Source organism: Cetorhinus maximus, chromosome 24 (genome assembly GCF_964194155.1).
Source record: "Cetorhinus maximus chromosome 24, sCetMax3.hap1.1, whole genome shotgun sequence".
Classification (NCBI taxonomy): Eukaryota; Metazoa; Chordata; class Chondrichthyes; order Lamniformes; family Cetorhinidae; genus Cetorhinus; species Cetorhinus maximus.
The window spans coordinates 6,477,586-6,492,539 of NC_135902.1; the positions used below are offsets into that span (position 1 = coordinate 6,477,586).

Sequence of the window (14,954 nt, forward strand, 5' to 3'; positions counted from 1 at the left end):
CGCTGTAACCCTCTCTTCCCTTCTTCCTCATATGCTTATCTAGCTTCACCTTAAATGCATCTATACGGTAATATTCGCTTCAACCACTTGTTACAACCACAGCCTTTGTTATTCGTTGAGCAAGCTAAATCCCAGAGGGAAACTTGTCTTACTGATCATAACCTTTTTCTTATATTTTGCAAGCAAGGGGAAAACTACTAATCCCAGAAGCATAGAACCCCAGTTACACTTTTAGGATTTTAATATTGGAAGATTTAATAACAAAAGGAAACTTAAGCACACAAGTTTAAAATGACACAGTTAAACAGTGTTACAAAACATTCCCCCCAAAAAAACCCACTTGGTCAAAACACAAAAATAAACTACTTGGCAACAGCTCCCCCATAGATTTTTAACCATAAAAATCCAGTGATATTATCCAGGGCAAAACCTGCTGCTACTTTAAAGTATACCACACGACTACTCACTCTCTTCCGCTCTGCCGTGGAACCGAAGGAAGTTCAGGAACAGAATACTTTCTTAAAAAACAAATACTTTTCTGGCTTGAAACTGGATGGCTGCTTCAAATTCACAACTCTTCTCAGCACAGAGCTGGTCTCAGGATTTCTCTCCACACCCCTGCCCCCACTCCCAGACAGCCAACACAATTCAACTGGACATCTTTCCTTAAATATTCTTTTTGCATTTGATCTTGGACTCCCTATGTTCCAAGCACCTCTCTGAACACAATTTTTTCCAAAATGTAAAAATCTTCCATGTCTTCCTCTTGCCTCCACTTCCAGGTCAAATAAAATTTAATAACCTGCTCTTGTTTGCCTATGAAACCTTAAGTTGCAAAAGTCCCTTGTCACTTCTAAATTCCCTTTGAAATTTAACAGTTGAAAAGTCAAGTTCCTAATTATCTTTATAGTGCAAATTTCCAACCCAACATATTTACTCGTACATTCAACTTCACCATAGCCTCTCATTATAAATGCATGCATATAGCACCTTTTTTATCTTCCATCTCTCTACCCCCACAGATGAGCTGTCTTTAGTAACCTTTCCCCAGTTTAATCACACACACACATATATACACACACACACACACATATACACACACACACACACACACACACACATATACATACACACACACACATATATATACATACACACACACATATATACATACACACACACATTTACACACACACACACACACATATACATACACACACCCCATATTCTCACAAATACGAAAAGGGACATCCATGGTCCTGTGTAGCCTGTGCACATTTGCACCAATCGTTGGGTTAAGACATTTCTTCAGATTTCCCTATTAGGTTCCTTGGTGATTATCTTATATTGATTTCCTTAGTTGTGCTCTTCCCCATAAATGAAAACATTTTTCCTGTATCCACTCTATAAAAATCTTTGATAATTTTAAAGACCTCTATTAGGTCACTGCTCAGTCACCTTTTTTCAAAAGAAAAGTGGCTTAGCTTGTCATTCTTTCCTGATATGTATACCCAAGTATTTCTGGTCTCATCCGTGTAAATCTTAGCCAGTGCCTCTGCTTTTTTTCTAATTATGGCTACCAGAATTGTAGCAGGACTCTTAAGTGTGGTCTAACCAAAGTTTATCATAACGTCCCTACTTTTCAGTTACATCCCTATAGAAATAAAGCCTGTTTATGTTGTTTTAAGGCCTTGCTAACCTGTGGTGTAATTTTTAGTGGTTAGTATATTTGTACACCAAGATCCCTTTGTTCCTCTACCCCATCTAGACTTGCACATTCCAAGTAATAAGTGCCATCTTTTAGTTGAGATGCATATGTACCTCATCTAAGGCTTATTAAGAACTTCCCGCTGATATCCTTTTGACCGTGTCAGATGATGTGATCGGAATTCCCTTTGTTAAAATCATTGGGCATTCTAGTATTTGACTTGTTGAAGGTTGCATGCGTGTGCTCTCTTTCTCTTGTGCTCTGTCCTCTCAAAGCCGCAACTCATAAGATGGCAGTATTGGTTTGGTACACGTGTAAGGTTGGACTGTGTCACTAGCTATGTACTTCCAAGAGGGAGGTGATGGACAGTAATAAGGATTCAATAAAAACAGAATTTTGCACACTCGTGTGTGAGTTGCTAAGTTCTTTCTTCTCTGCTGCCATTCCCAAGCAAGCCTTTACTATCAAAGACTAGGATTAACGAACTTGGAACACGTTATGTGGAACCTTACCGGACTGTGGTTACCACACCACACAGTGCATTGACCCACTGAACCATTGGAGGGAGGATTTTCTTTCAAAGAAGTCACATTTGGTGAACATGCATTTTGTCAGATACTGCAGAGGCCTTATTACGTTCACAAATTGATGACACAAAAGATTGTAAGAGTTTAAATTACTTTTTATTCTTTCAAATTAGATGGGACATGTTGGAGAATTCCTCCATGGTTACTGTGGTTGTTCGTCCAGCACTAATAGCTCTACTCCTGTCTTACACACGAGTGGTTCTTTATAATGAGTTTTATTACATTGACTAGTAGCAGTATTAGATTTTTGCAACTGCTCTACAGTTTTATATTAAATGACAAGATGACATGGAATTAATACAAACTGGTTCACGGGCATAAAATGATCACGTGTCACAAGAATGATAGCTCTCAGCTATCTGTGTGTCTGTAGGCTTCCTGCTGACTCAGGGTGCTCTGATTGCCAGGAAAACCTGACCTCCTTTGTTTCCAAGATGGAGCAACCGTCTGCAGGCGTCCGTGGATGCTTAAACGCCCATTATTATGTACAAAGCTATATCATTTCTGTTTACTGTCACAGTTGCTGCATTAATTTGGACATTGTTGTCAGACATAATCATTTTAATTTTAAAAGGTGAAAATACAACATCTGTTTAATCTTATCCACAAATCACATGTCTAAATTCAATAATAAAGGGATAAAACAACATAGAAAACTATCTAGGTTGGATATTGTTTGTGACAATGTTTGTGTTTATTATAGCGTGAGTTCCCATTATAGGCTCTATCCCGTTAGGCTAAATGAAGTATTCAATAATACCCCAAGATATAGAGAGAAAATCTTAGATAATTCAAAAACAAAATCTACATTGTTTTCCATAGCAATCATCATTCCTAAAGTTTAAAAACTAGAAAATTTGTGTGGACGTTTAGGATTATTCATCAGAAGATGTTTGAAGATTTTGAAATTTCAATGGGCTGAGGCAATGGTGACAAAATATGATCGATTAAACAAACTTATTTTTCGGCATTTACTCTTCTAACAATGTAACCTCTGACTGACAGGCAATTTTGCTAGTTTTGCTACAATGTTATGATTATGGCGAAAGGTTCAATGCAAAGTATGCTGATTATTTTACAACACTACTTGTTTGGTAAAATGAGGGAACTTTAAGATCTTTCTGGATGGAAGAACTAAAATGGATCCACTGGCCTTCCTTATTGGTGTCTATCATGTAATACATACAAAGGGAATGAATGAGAAGAAACTAATCCAATGTGACTCTGGAGCTGAATCAAAATGTTGTCCTGGTGATGTGTGAAATTACCTAGACCTGATGGCCTTGAAAGCACTGGGCAAAGATGTCCTCTTACATTTGTAAATGGTCTGCTTTTGAGACATGGCAAAGGTTGATTCTTAACCATAAACATAACCAGAAAACTGCAAAATGTACTGATAATTTCCAGAATTATTGGTTGATTTGGAAGTGCTCATGCAGGGCCAGAAGTTATATGGCTAGGGTAGGGTTTGTGTATTTCCAGAAACAGGATCAGCGGTGTGCAGTTGTTGGGAATTCCGAGAGGAGTCAGCTGTGTGGTAGTCTCAATTGAATTCTGAGTGCAAATGAGCCCATTGTGCAAAACTGTCCCAAATTTGCCATTACAGCAAACTCTCGATGAATCAAATCCCAGGGGAACCGCCTTGAAATTCAGGTTACGCAAAGCTTTGTGATAGCCGTGGAGGCCCAATGTGCCACATGAATGCATCTTAATATTAGCCAACATACCTATAGACAGAGTGCATTTAAAATGCTACATGTTGAGTCCTTACTGTGATGCATTAAATACCACCCTAATGCAGTGGTGTGAATGTGTGAAAAGGGGAAAAAAACCTTAATTCCATTTGTTCAGTGAAAGTGTAACTTTCTCTCAGGTTTTGCCAAACTTGCACACTTTGCACATTGCTTCACAGAGAAATCTTGATTTGAAATGATGGCTTTCCAGTGTTTCATATTTGAACGCGCTTTAGGTCTAACCACTCTGCTCTGATTGATCAGTGCAGTCACATGGTGGAAGAAGCTGGCTTGCGCCATGGAAGCACCTCTTTTGCAAAGGATTTTGCTGTTCTCCTTGCCAGTGCCAAACAAAAATTTGGCTAAACCAAATCAGCCACTGAAATTTCTGCTACTCATGGGCATTGTTCTATGATTTTGCTATTCTGCCAGCAGAAATGGTTGATAACTTTGACACTGAGGGGAATTTCCTGTCATCAAAGTTTGATTCGTTGAGACTTCACTGAAATGGAAGGAATAGACAACTTATAGCTGATCAGTTGGATCAAGTACTCCACGGCTGGGTTGGGAGGTAAATCGATCACTCAGTACCACTGGCAGAATCATGCTCCCTGTTAACTACGCAACTGTCAATCTGTATCCTCCTCATTATTAACAACAATTATTTAAGTAATGGAAGGATATGGATTGACTCGAATATTTGAACTTCTAGTTCAATATCAGAAAAATCCAGCATGAAAGAATGTCATTCTTCATGTTAGCTAATCGCATCAAGAAATAATGAAGCAGCTAAAAATGGTTTGACCTATGACACTGTCGTGAGCAACATACCCTCTTTTTTTTTGGTGGTGCGTGGGTGATTCATTTAATTGGACCACTTAGAGGAAACATTAGTTCTGAGGAGCTCCTGCAACAATGTCCTGGGGTGGAAATAATTGACCTGCAACAAACCACAACCATTTCCTTTGTGCTAGGTATGAAATTTTTCTCCTGATTCCTGTTGGCTTCAGTTTTTCTAAGGCTCCTTGATGTCACACTCAGTCAAATGCTGCTTTGATATTAAGGACAGTCAGTCTCACCCTGCCTCGAGAATTCAGCTCTTTTGTCCATATTTGGAGCAAGTCTGTAATGAGATTTGAAGCAGAGTTGCTCTGGCAGAACTAAAACTGAGTGTCAGTGAGCCAGTTGTTGGTCAGCAAGTACAGTCGACAATATGTTCTATCACTTTGCTGATGATTGAGTGTAGGCCAATGGGGCATACATAATTGACCAAATTGGATTTATTCTGCTTGTGGACAGGACATTTCCAGGCAATTTTCTACCTTGTTGGATAGATGCCAGTGTTGCAGCTGTACTGGAATGGTTTGACTATAAGTGTGGTTAGTTCTGGACCACAATTCTCCAACATTACAGCCTGGATATTGCCAGGACCCATATTCCTTGCTTTATTTGTTGCACTCTGCCGTTTCTTGATTTCACATGGAATGAATTGAGTTGGCTGAAACTGGTTTCTGTGATGGCGGGGACGCCAGATAGGGGCCAAGATTAATCATCCACACGGCACTTCTGGCTGAAAATGTTTGCAAATGTTTCAGCCTTGTCTTCTGCGCACTCTGCTATCAGGGGCATGTTCATGGAGTCTCTTCCTCCCAATAGTTTAATTGTCCTCCACCATTTGCAACTGCATGTGGCAGGACTGCAGACCTTTGATCTGACCTGTTGATTCTGAAATTGCTTAGCTTTGTCTGTAGCATGCTGCTTCCAAAGTTTACCATGCATGTAGTTCTGTGCTGTAGCTTCACCACATTGGGATCTCATTTATTGGTACGCTTGGTGCTGTTCCTGGCATGCTCTCCTGTACTCCTTATTGAACCACGGTTGGTCTCCTGACTTGATAGTAGTGGTAGAGTGAGGGATGTGCCAGACATGAGATTACAGATGGTGGTGGAATACAATTCTGATGCAGCTGATGATGTCTCTTTGAGCTGCTAGTTCTCTGCTGAATCTATTTCATTTAGCATGCTTGTAGTGCCACACAACACAATGGAGTGTGAAGACATGGGACAGTGCAGTGATCACTCCTGCCATTACTGTCATGGACAGATGCATCTATGACCGGTATATTGGTAAGGATGAGCTTGTTACTTGATGAGTCTCTGGAGACTGCTCTCCCAATTTTGACACAAGTCCCCAGATGTTACTGAGAAGAACAGTCATGTCCAAATCGGGTGTCTTGGTCAATGTGGGGTAGATATCTGGTTTTATTTTTGTACATTGTTGCCATGGTCTGGTACAACTGAATGGCTCAATTCACAGGACACTTGGGAGTCAACCATATTGCTGTGCCTCTAGAGTTACATAGGCTAGATAGAGTAAAAACAACAGATTCCCTTTCCTCAAGGAATCAGAAGGGTTTTTAATGACAATCCAGTAGTTACATGGTCACCATGACTGATGCTAGCTTTTTATTCCAGATTTATTTAATTAACTGAATTTAAATCCCTCAGCTGCCGTGATGGGATTTAAACTCATGTCTTTGGATTATTTGCCCATGCTTCTGAATTACTAGCCCATTAACATAACCATTATGCTGCTGTTCCTGGTTCTTGTTAAATTGTCCCTTTCTTTTCCTCCTTCCCTCAGCATGCCCCCGGTGTGCCTAAGATCCTGGTTGGGAATCGTCTTCACTTGGCCTTTAAGCGGCAGGTGTCGACAGAACAAGCTCAGGCTTACGCTGAACGGCAAGGCATGACATTCTTTGAAGTTAGCCCTTTGTGCAATTTTAACATCATTGAGTCATTCACAGAACTGGCAAGGATCGTGCTCATGCGGCATGGAATGGACAGACTCTGGAGGCCAAACCGAGGTACGGATTTTATTTAATGCTGTTAAGTCTGAGAAATGTATTTTTCTCTCAAAAATTGCAGGATCTGGAGGGTCAGCTCCAAAATGAAACCTTTTTAAACCTAAACATAAATATAAGAACTTTGACTTTTTTCCTTTTGTATTTGTATTTGTTGTATCTAATGCAAGCTGAGAACAGCACACAACAGGATAGAAAGTACTATCTTCCAGGTGTCTCCATCATAAGTTCCATCCCCCTTTCCCTGGGTGCACAATCAGGCTAGATGTCAGTGGCCTGTTGGCTCAGAACGATACTTCAGACTTCATAAACTTCAAGACAGCTTACTTGCACTCATGCAGCATTGCCTGATTTCTCTCCTCCTCGTTCCCCTCAGAGCCATAACTTTCTTCATCGCCTCTTGATTAGATTTGTCCAATAGTAGTCTCACTGACTGTGGCTTGTGCTGCACTGTCTTGCTTACTCATCATCCCATTGTCAATAAGCTACACTGGCTGAGAGAGCATATTTGAGGATAAGTAATCATCTTGCTCCATCCCTGATGCCCCTCCTTTTGAAATCTTAATTTTCTATCGCTCCCCTGATGACTTCCATTAGCTCAAAATAGCTAAAACTGTTAACTACTGGAGGATTACCCTGGAAAATGAAGGTAACTGAGTTTCTTTTCTTCTGCTGTCTGCTTAGATTCTTAGACTGGTTGAAAATCATTTTCAGCCATAGTCTATTCTTGATTGACATGATACTAGCTATCTCCTGTGCTCCTTTTTCTAAAAAAAAAAGATGGTGCAGAAGAGTTGTGATGAAAGATTTCTTATTCTGAAATTAATATTTCTGAAGCTGAAATGCAGCCCTGTATTTCAGCAGAGAATAATCCACAGTGAAGTTTCAAGTAGGGAAAAACATATGTTTGAAAATTAACCGGTGAATGAATTATAAGCCGTTATGTGCATAATCAGCATTTTAAGATGAGTCCAAATTTTTTCTTTGGCACCTTTCAGTTCTTATAAACCTCCTGACCTTGACTCCTTCAGCCTCCCTGTCTGTCATCTCGGGCTAAATCTCGATGAGGAGCAGATCCTTGCTATCTGAGTTTTCTTTCTCACATTCAGTCTGTTGCCAAAAATACGTTCTTTCACATATATAGGATTGGCTACCTCTACCCCACATTTCTCACTAATCTGTACTTTTATCATCTCAAAGCATAATTTATTCAAAGCTACTCCTACTGGCTTTTGTCCTCCACAACTTCAAAGCACTACAGCCAGGATCTCTTCCTCATGCAGTCAGATTCTCTCTTTCCCTGTCTTTGCCAAGCTTCACTGATTCCCAGTGGCTCCATTAGCAAATTCAAGACCCTTGTCTCCCTTTTCCACAACCATGGCCACGTTTGTTTGTCTCTCCAGCACTGGATATGTCTGTTCCATTCCTACATTTCTTTCAGTTGTAATTCTCAAAATCACTTTGACGCTGTTTTTTTTTTGTCTTCAGTGCTTCTCCCTTTCCCCCACCCACACCCAATCTTTTTTCTTTCTTATCCCTCTGTTTTCCTTCATCTCTATAAGACCCATCACATTATACTTTTTCTTCAGAGCTTTTTATGTAAAGTTGTTCATGTGTCTTACAGTTACCTTATTTACAAGTTAGTGTGTAGAGAATTGGTAACTGACAGCATATATGAAAGTCATGATTTTTTAAAACAATGTTTTTGTCATTGATCCATTTAACCATTTTGATCAACTGAGTGTTTTTTTGGAAATTCCATCATGAGTATATAACACTGCAATCTACAAAAGCTGTGGGATTCAGTCAGGATTTATTATAACTAATTTTAGTGAACTAGCACTCCCCAAAGAGGGGACATAAGTACACATTGCCCATGTTACTAACAATCTTGAAGGGAGTCAGCAATTTGTGGGTTAACTTGTCCAGTAATTTAGTTTCTATCTGATTCACTCAAAAATGTTTAGACTAGACAAATGTGGCATGAAGTATCAGACCTCAATATAATTGGCTCACTACAGGGTAGAGAATATTGACCCATTAGCTATGCTGTCAGATCAGTCCAAAATGTCAGATTGAATGTCTGTTCCACTAGACAGGAAACCTAGCTTTGGAATGTATAGTGTACTGCCACCATCTGGTGTATGTCCTAATGAACTACACGCCATACTTTGACATTTTGCAGTGATTCCTGTTTAAACCACACTAGAATTGCAGTTAACTCTCCAGGTGACAGATATCATCCTGAAACATTTTTTTTCTATTTTATGGTGGATATTCATATGGTTAGGGCAATAAACACTCCACCCAATTTCAAGACTTGCATTTTTCATTCTATTGTCAACGGTGAAAAGGTTTCTGGTTCCCAAACCCACCTCTAAGGAGAGGCCAGCCACTCTGGAATTTTCACAGAGGTGCCCCTGTAATTGACTTAGAGGCAGGTTCCCTCTCCTTTTAATGGTGTCAGGTAGGCTCTCAAATCTGGAGGGCCAATCAAAGGCCGTAAAGATTGAGAGGAGTAGCAGGCTGGCTTTCTTAAACTTTCTTTAACTGACTTTAACTTCCTTAAAACTTCAGATAGAAAACAGATACATCAACCAGACCACCACTGAGGGGGTGATGGGAATCTCTCCACAGTGCTGGCTTTGGCTGCAGCAGCACCCAGGTTGGCAGAGAGCCTCTAGGCCTGCCTGGAGCACTGCTCCCTGGCCTGCAACTGGGTGCTCACCTACAAGCAGTTAAGCTGCACCCCCGTCAGGTTGGGAAACTGGAGGTCAATTGGGAAAGTCCCAGTCGGCCTCCTTTTAGTGCCCTTAGCAAGGCTTTGATCAAGCCTAGTTGGCTTACCCACCTTTTGATGGTGGCTAGCTGTGCCAACTCCAAACCTGGCAAAAATGGCCAGTATTGGGAATGGGTCAGATAACCAGCACAGCAGCTAGCACTAGTCAGCACTCGTCCACCTCCATTTCTGCCCTCAATGCAGCCTGAAAATTCGAAACTTGAATTCTCTTCCAATAAATTAGGAATTTGAATATTGCCGTAAAGGAAGACATGTTGCCGAAGTTTTTCGTCTTGCACTTATTGGGACAAACAAAAAAATGCTAAATTTTAAACGATCAAAACAAGAAGAACCAGACAAGACCAACATCCTTGTGGGGAGGTTTGCTCGTACTGTTGGGGGGGGGGGGGTTTAATTAATTTGGCAGGGGGGTGGGATACAGAGTGGAGGTACAGTAGATGCACAGCCAAATATAGAAGAAAAACTAAGTCAGCTTGGAAGGCAGAGCAAATATAGACCTGTTAAGGCACAAGGGAATAATGCAAGGCTGGGTTGCATCTATTTTAACACAAGGAATCTTACAAGTCAGGCAGATGAATTGGGGGTGTTGATCAACACATGGGAATATGATATTGTTGCTGTCACAGAGACATGGTTGAGGGAATGGCAGGACTGGCAGCTCAATATTCCAGGGTATAGAATCTTCAGGCGTGACAGGAGGATGTAAAAGCGGAGGTGGCTCTGCACTATTGATGAAGGAGTCAATTACTGCAGTAAGGAGGAATGGTATCTTAGAAGGTTCCTCAAATGAGGCCATATGGGTAGAACCTAAAAACAAAAAGGGGCAGTCACTTTGCTGAAAGTGTACTATACTCCTCCAAACAGTCAGGGGGGGATAGAGGAGCAGATATGTAGGCAAATCTCAGAAGTGTAAAAATAATAGGGTAATAATCGTAAGGGATTTCAACTTCCCCAATATTAACAAGGATAGTCTTAGTGTGGAAGGCTTAGAGGAGGCGGAATTCTTAAAGTGCATCTAGGAGAGCTTTTTGAGCAAGCATATAGAAAGTCCTACAAGAAAAGGGACGATGCTAGACCTAATCTTAGGGAATGAAGCCGGGCAAGTGGTAGAAGTGTCAGTGGGGGAGCATTTCGGGCATAGTGACCATAACTCTGTAAGATTTAAGGTAGTTATTGAATAGGACAAAGAAATAAAGGGCCTGAATTGGGGGAAGGCCAATTTCAATGTGATAAGACAGGATCTGGCCAAAGTGGACTGGGAGCAGTTACTTGTAGGAAAGTCCACATCAGACCAATAGGAGTCATTCAAAAAGGAAATAGTGAGAGTTCAGGACCAACGTGTTCCCATAAAGGTGAAGGGTAAGACCAACAAGTCCGGGGAACCCTGGATGTCAAGGGATATAGAGGATTGGAGAAGGGGGGGAGAAAAAGCAGATACGGAGGGCTGAAAACAGCAGAAGCCCTGGAGGAGTATAGAAAGTGTAGGGGGGTACTTAAGTAATTAGGAGAGCGAAGAGGGGGCATGAAAAAAGCACTGGCGGGCAAGATAAAGGAAAATCCCAAGATATTTTATAAATATATTAAGGGCAAGAGGATAACCAGGGAAAGAGTAGGGCCCATTAGAGACCAAAGTGGCAATCTGTGCATGGAGCCAGAGGATGTAGGTGAGGTTTTGGATGCTTTATTTACTTTTCATCTGTGTTGGCTATGGAGAAGGACGATGTAGGTGGAGAAATCAGGGAGGGGGACTTTGATATACTTCGACAAATTAGTATTGTAAGGAAGGTGGTATTAGTGGTTTTAGTAGGCTGAAAAGTGGATAAATCCCCAGACCGAGATGAGATGTATCCCAGGCTGTTATGTGAGGAGGAGATTGCAGGGGCTCTGACACTAATTTTCAAATCCCCTCTGGCCACAGGAGAGGTGCTGGAGGACAGCGAATGTGATACCATTATTCAAGAAGGGTAGTAGGGATGAACCAGGTAATTACAGACCAGTGAGTCTAACATAAGTGGTAGGGAAACTATTGGAAAAATTGAGGGTCAGGATTAATTTCCACTTGGAGAGGCAGGGATTAATCGGGGATGATCAGCATGGCAATCGTCAATCAGCATTTGATTGAATTTTTTGAGGAGGTGACTAGTTGTGTAGATGAGGGTAGTGTAGTTGATGTAGTCTATATGGACTTCAGTAAGGCTTTTGACAAGGTCCCGCATGGGAGAATGGTCAAGATGGTCAGAGCCCATGGGATCCAGGGCAATTTGGCAAATTGGGTCCAAAATTGGTTTTGTGACAGGAGGCAGAGGGTGATGGTCGAAGGTTGTTTTTGTGATTGGAAGCCTGTGATGAGTGGTGTACCGCAGGGATCGGTGCTGGGACCCTTCTGTTTGTAGCGTACATTAATGATTTAGACATGAATATAGGAGGTATGATCAGTAAGTTCGCAAATGACACGAAAATTGGTGGTGTCGTAAATAGTGAGGAGGAAAACCTTAGATTACAGGACGATATAGATGGGCTAGTAAGATGGGCAGAGCAGTGGCAAATGGAATTTAATCCTGAGAAGTGTGAGGTGATGCATTTTGGGATGACTAACACAGCAAAGGAATACACAATGAATGGTAGGACCCTAAGAAGTACAGAGGATCAGAGGGACCTTTGTGTACATGTCCATAGATCCCTGAAGGCAGCAACACAGGTAGATAAGGTGGTTAAGAAGGCATATTGGATACTTGCCTTTTATTAGCTGAGGCATAGAATATAAGAGCAGGGAGGTTATGTTGGAGCTGTATAAAATGCTAGTTAGGCCACAGCTGGAGTACTTTGAGCAGTTCTGGTCGCTGCACTATAGGAAGGATGTGATTGCACTGGAGAGGGTGCAGGGGAGATTCACCAGGATGTTGCCTGGGCTGGAGTGTTTCTGCTATGAAGAGTGACTGGATAGGCTAGGGTTGTTTTCCATAGAGCAGAGAAGGCCGAGGGGGTCCTGATAGAGGTATACAAAATTATGAGGGGCATAGGTAGGGTAGATAGGAAGAAACTTTTCTTCTTAGCATAGGTGTCAGTAACCAGGGGGCATAGATTTAAGGTAAGGAGCAGGAGGTTTAGAAGGGATTTGAGGAAAATGGGATTAGAATAGATAGGTGCTTGATGGCCGGCACAGACGTGATGGGTCGAAGGGCCTGTTTCTGTGCTATATGACTCTGACTGCAAGAAGAAAAGGGTGTTATTTGGTTAGCAAGTCAACTCTGATTGTCTGAAGCATTGCCATGGAGAAAGCAAGGGGGAACTGTAGGCTCCCCAAGTTCCTGGGTAATTGAAAATAGACACAAATTGGGAGGGATGCTAATTGCCTTAACCATATGAACATCTACCGTAAAATAGAAAAAATGTTTCGGGATGATAACTGTCACCTGGAGAGTTAACTGTAATTTTAGTGTGGCTGAAACAGGAATCACTGAAATGTCAAAGTATGGTGTGCGGTTCGTTAAGACAATACACCAGATGGTGGCAGTACACTATACATTCCAAAGCTAGGTTTCTCTGTCTAGTAGAGCAGAGTTTTGCCTTTTGTTTGCTTATGAAGGTATATTGTCTTACTATTCCTAGATAAGTAATTTTAAAACTTTTTTTTCAAACAGTGCTGAGCCTACAGGATCTCTGTTGCCGAGCCATTGTTTCATGCACACCTGTACATCTAGTGGACAAACTGCCCCTTCCTGTTACCTTAAAGAGTCACCTTAAGTCTTTTTCAATGGCCAATGGACTGAATGCCAGGATGATGCATGGACGTTCCTACTCTCTCACTGCTAATGGTAGCAAGCAAAACAGTCTGAAGAAATCCAAGATCATTCGTCCTTCCCAAAGTCCAACACAGAGCTGCAGTCGAAACAGCTGCAAAATCTCTTAGCTAAATCTAAACATGAAAAAGGAAAGTGAAATCTGATCACTACTTATGCAGCCATGACAAGCCGTTGTCTCAGCTGTTCCAGTGAGAGAACTTCTTCGACAATGATATTTGCAAAGGGCCCATAAACTGTAGGTTCAAAGTTTGCACAAAGGAATGAGAAATTATGCTGCTAATTTAAACAGTGATTGTGAAAGGCATGATGGGGATCTGTTTCCCTGTTGAGTGTTTCAATTGAGGCAAGGGCAAGAGTTTGTTTCATGATAGCTCTGTCAAAACTATGTCCATTTTTGTGTGAGCCAGACAACTGAGTTGTCTCTGATTGTTTTAAGTAATTTGGAAGAATTAAGCATGTGTGATGTTGCTGAGTATTTAAATTGATATTGGGAGTTGGAATTTTAACTGCAATGTATGCTATACTGTATGTTGTTTAAAACATTCTTAAATATTGCAGTCAGAACGTGGATCCTGCTAGCAGTTGAAGGATCACTTTCTAGGAATATGGTTTGCCATGACAACTTGCAGGCACCTATAAAATAACCTTCAAATTTTTATGTACAAATCATATGCTGAAAAATATTATGGACAATTTTTATGTTAATCTATTTCCAAGTTGCTCTGCTGGTTGTTAACTGTTGTGAATTAATATGACTTCAGTGATTTGTAAATATAATTTTCCTTGTGGGACAACAGTTTGTTTTGTACAAAAACAAAAAAAAAAACACTACAAAGTTTAATACTAAGGGAATAGAAATGCCAAAGATGATGTTGGTGGAAATGTTACCAGTATGGCGGATGAAGATTTATGAATCAATTATCCATAATGTTTTGTAATTAAAACACTTTGTTTGAAAAAAATAATCTGGGCAGAAGCATAATTTGTAATGATTTTAAGTGTGCCTGTTTTGTAAAAATTGACATCTGTCCTAGGTTTTTCATTCATAATGCTGATGGTGACCCACTTATTTCAGTGGGTTACTGGTTGCATGGTGGTTTTCATAAACAAGATGCTTCTATTGCAAAGAGTGAAGATGCAGTTGCTTTTTAAATATTTAAATCTTGATGAAATGTAAAAAGATTTCAAGAGTGGAGCGACTGTCCTAAAGTTCCTGTGCTGGATTCTGAACCACAGTATCTATGTTTGCATTCCAAGCCTGAGCCTTAACTCGTAGTCCACATAGTTCTCAATGGGAAAGATATGTCAGTTTCTGATCAAGTGCCAAAGCGAAGGCAGAAGAGGCCTGCCAGAACAAGTCACACCTACAACAGTGCACCTGATATCAGTCAGTTTTAATATGTTGATGTTGTCAATACCTGTGGAAAAACTCAACCTCTTTGATCCATCCCAACTTCCAC

The 14,954-nt window shown here is 40.8% G+C and overlaps 1 protein-coding gene across 2 annotated transcripts in view; it reads left to right on the plus strand.

The window, feature by feature from the left end:
• The window catches only part of LOC144699627 (ras-related protein Rab-40B), a 73,682-nt gene extending 59,306 nt beyond the window's left edge, over positions 1 to 14,376 (plus strand). For both annotated transcript variants that reach the window (XM_078570703.1, XM_078570704.1), the window contains 2 exons: positions 6,672 to 6,894; positions 13,333 to 14,376. In XM_078570703.1, coding sequence (XP_078426829.1) covers positions 6,672 to 6,894; positions 13,333 to 13,601 — 492 coding nt within the window. In that variant the 3' untranslated portion in view covers positions 13,602 to 14,376. The remainder of the gene's footprint in view (positions 1 to 6,671; positions 6,895 to 13,332) is intronic.
• Positions 14,377 to 14,954: the final 578 nt, after the last annotated feature.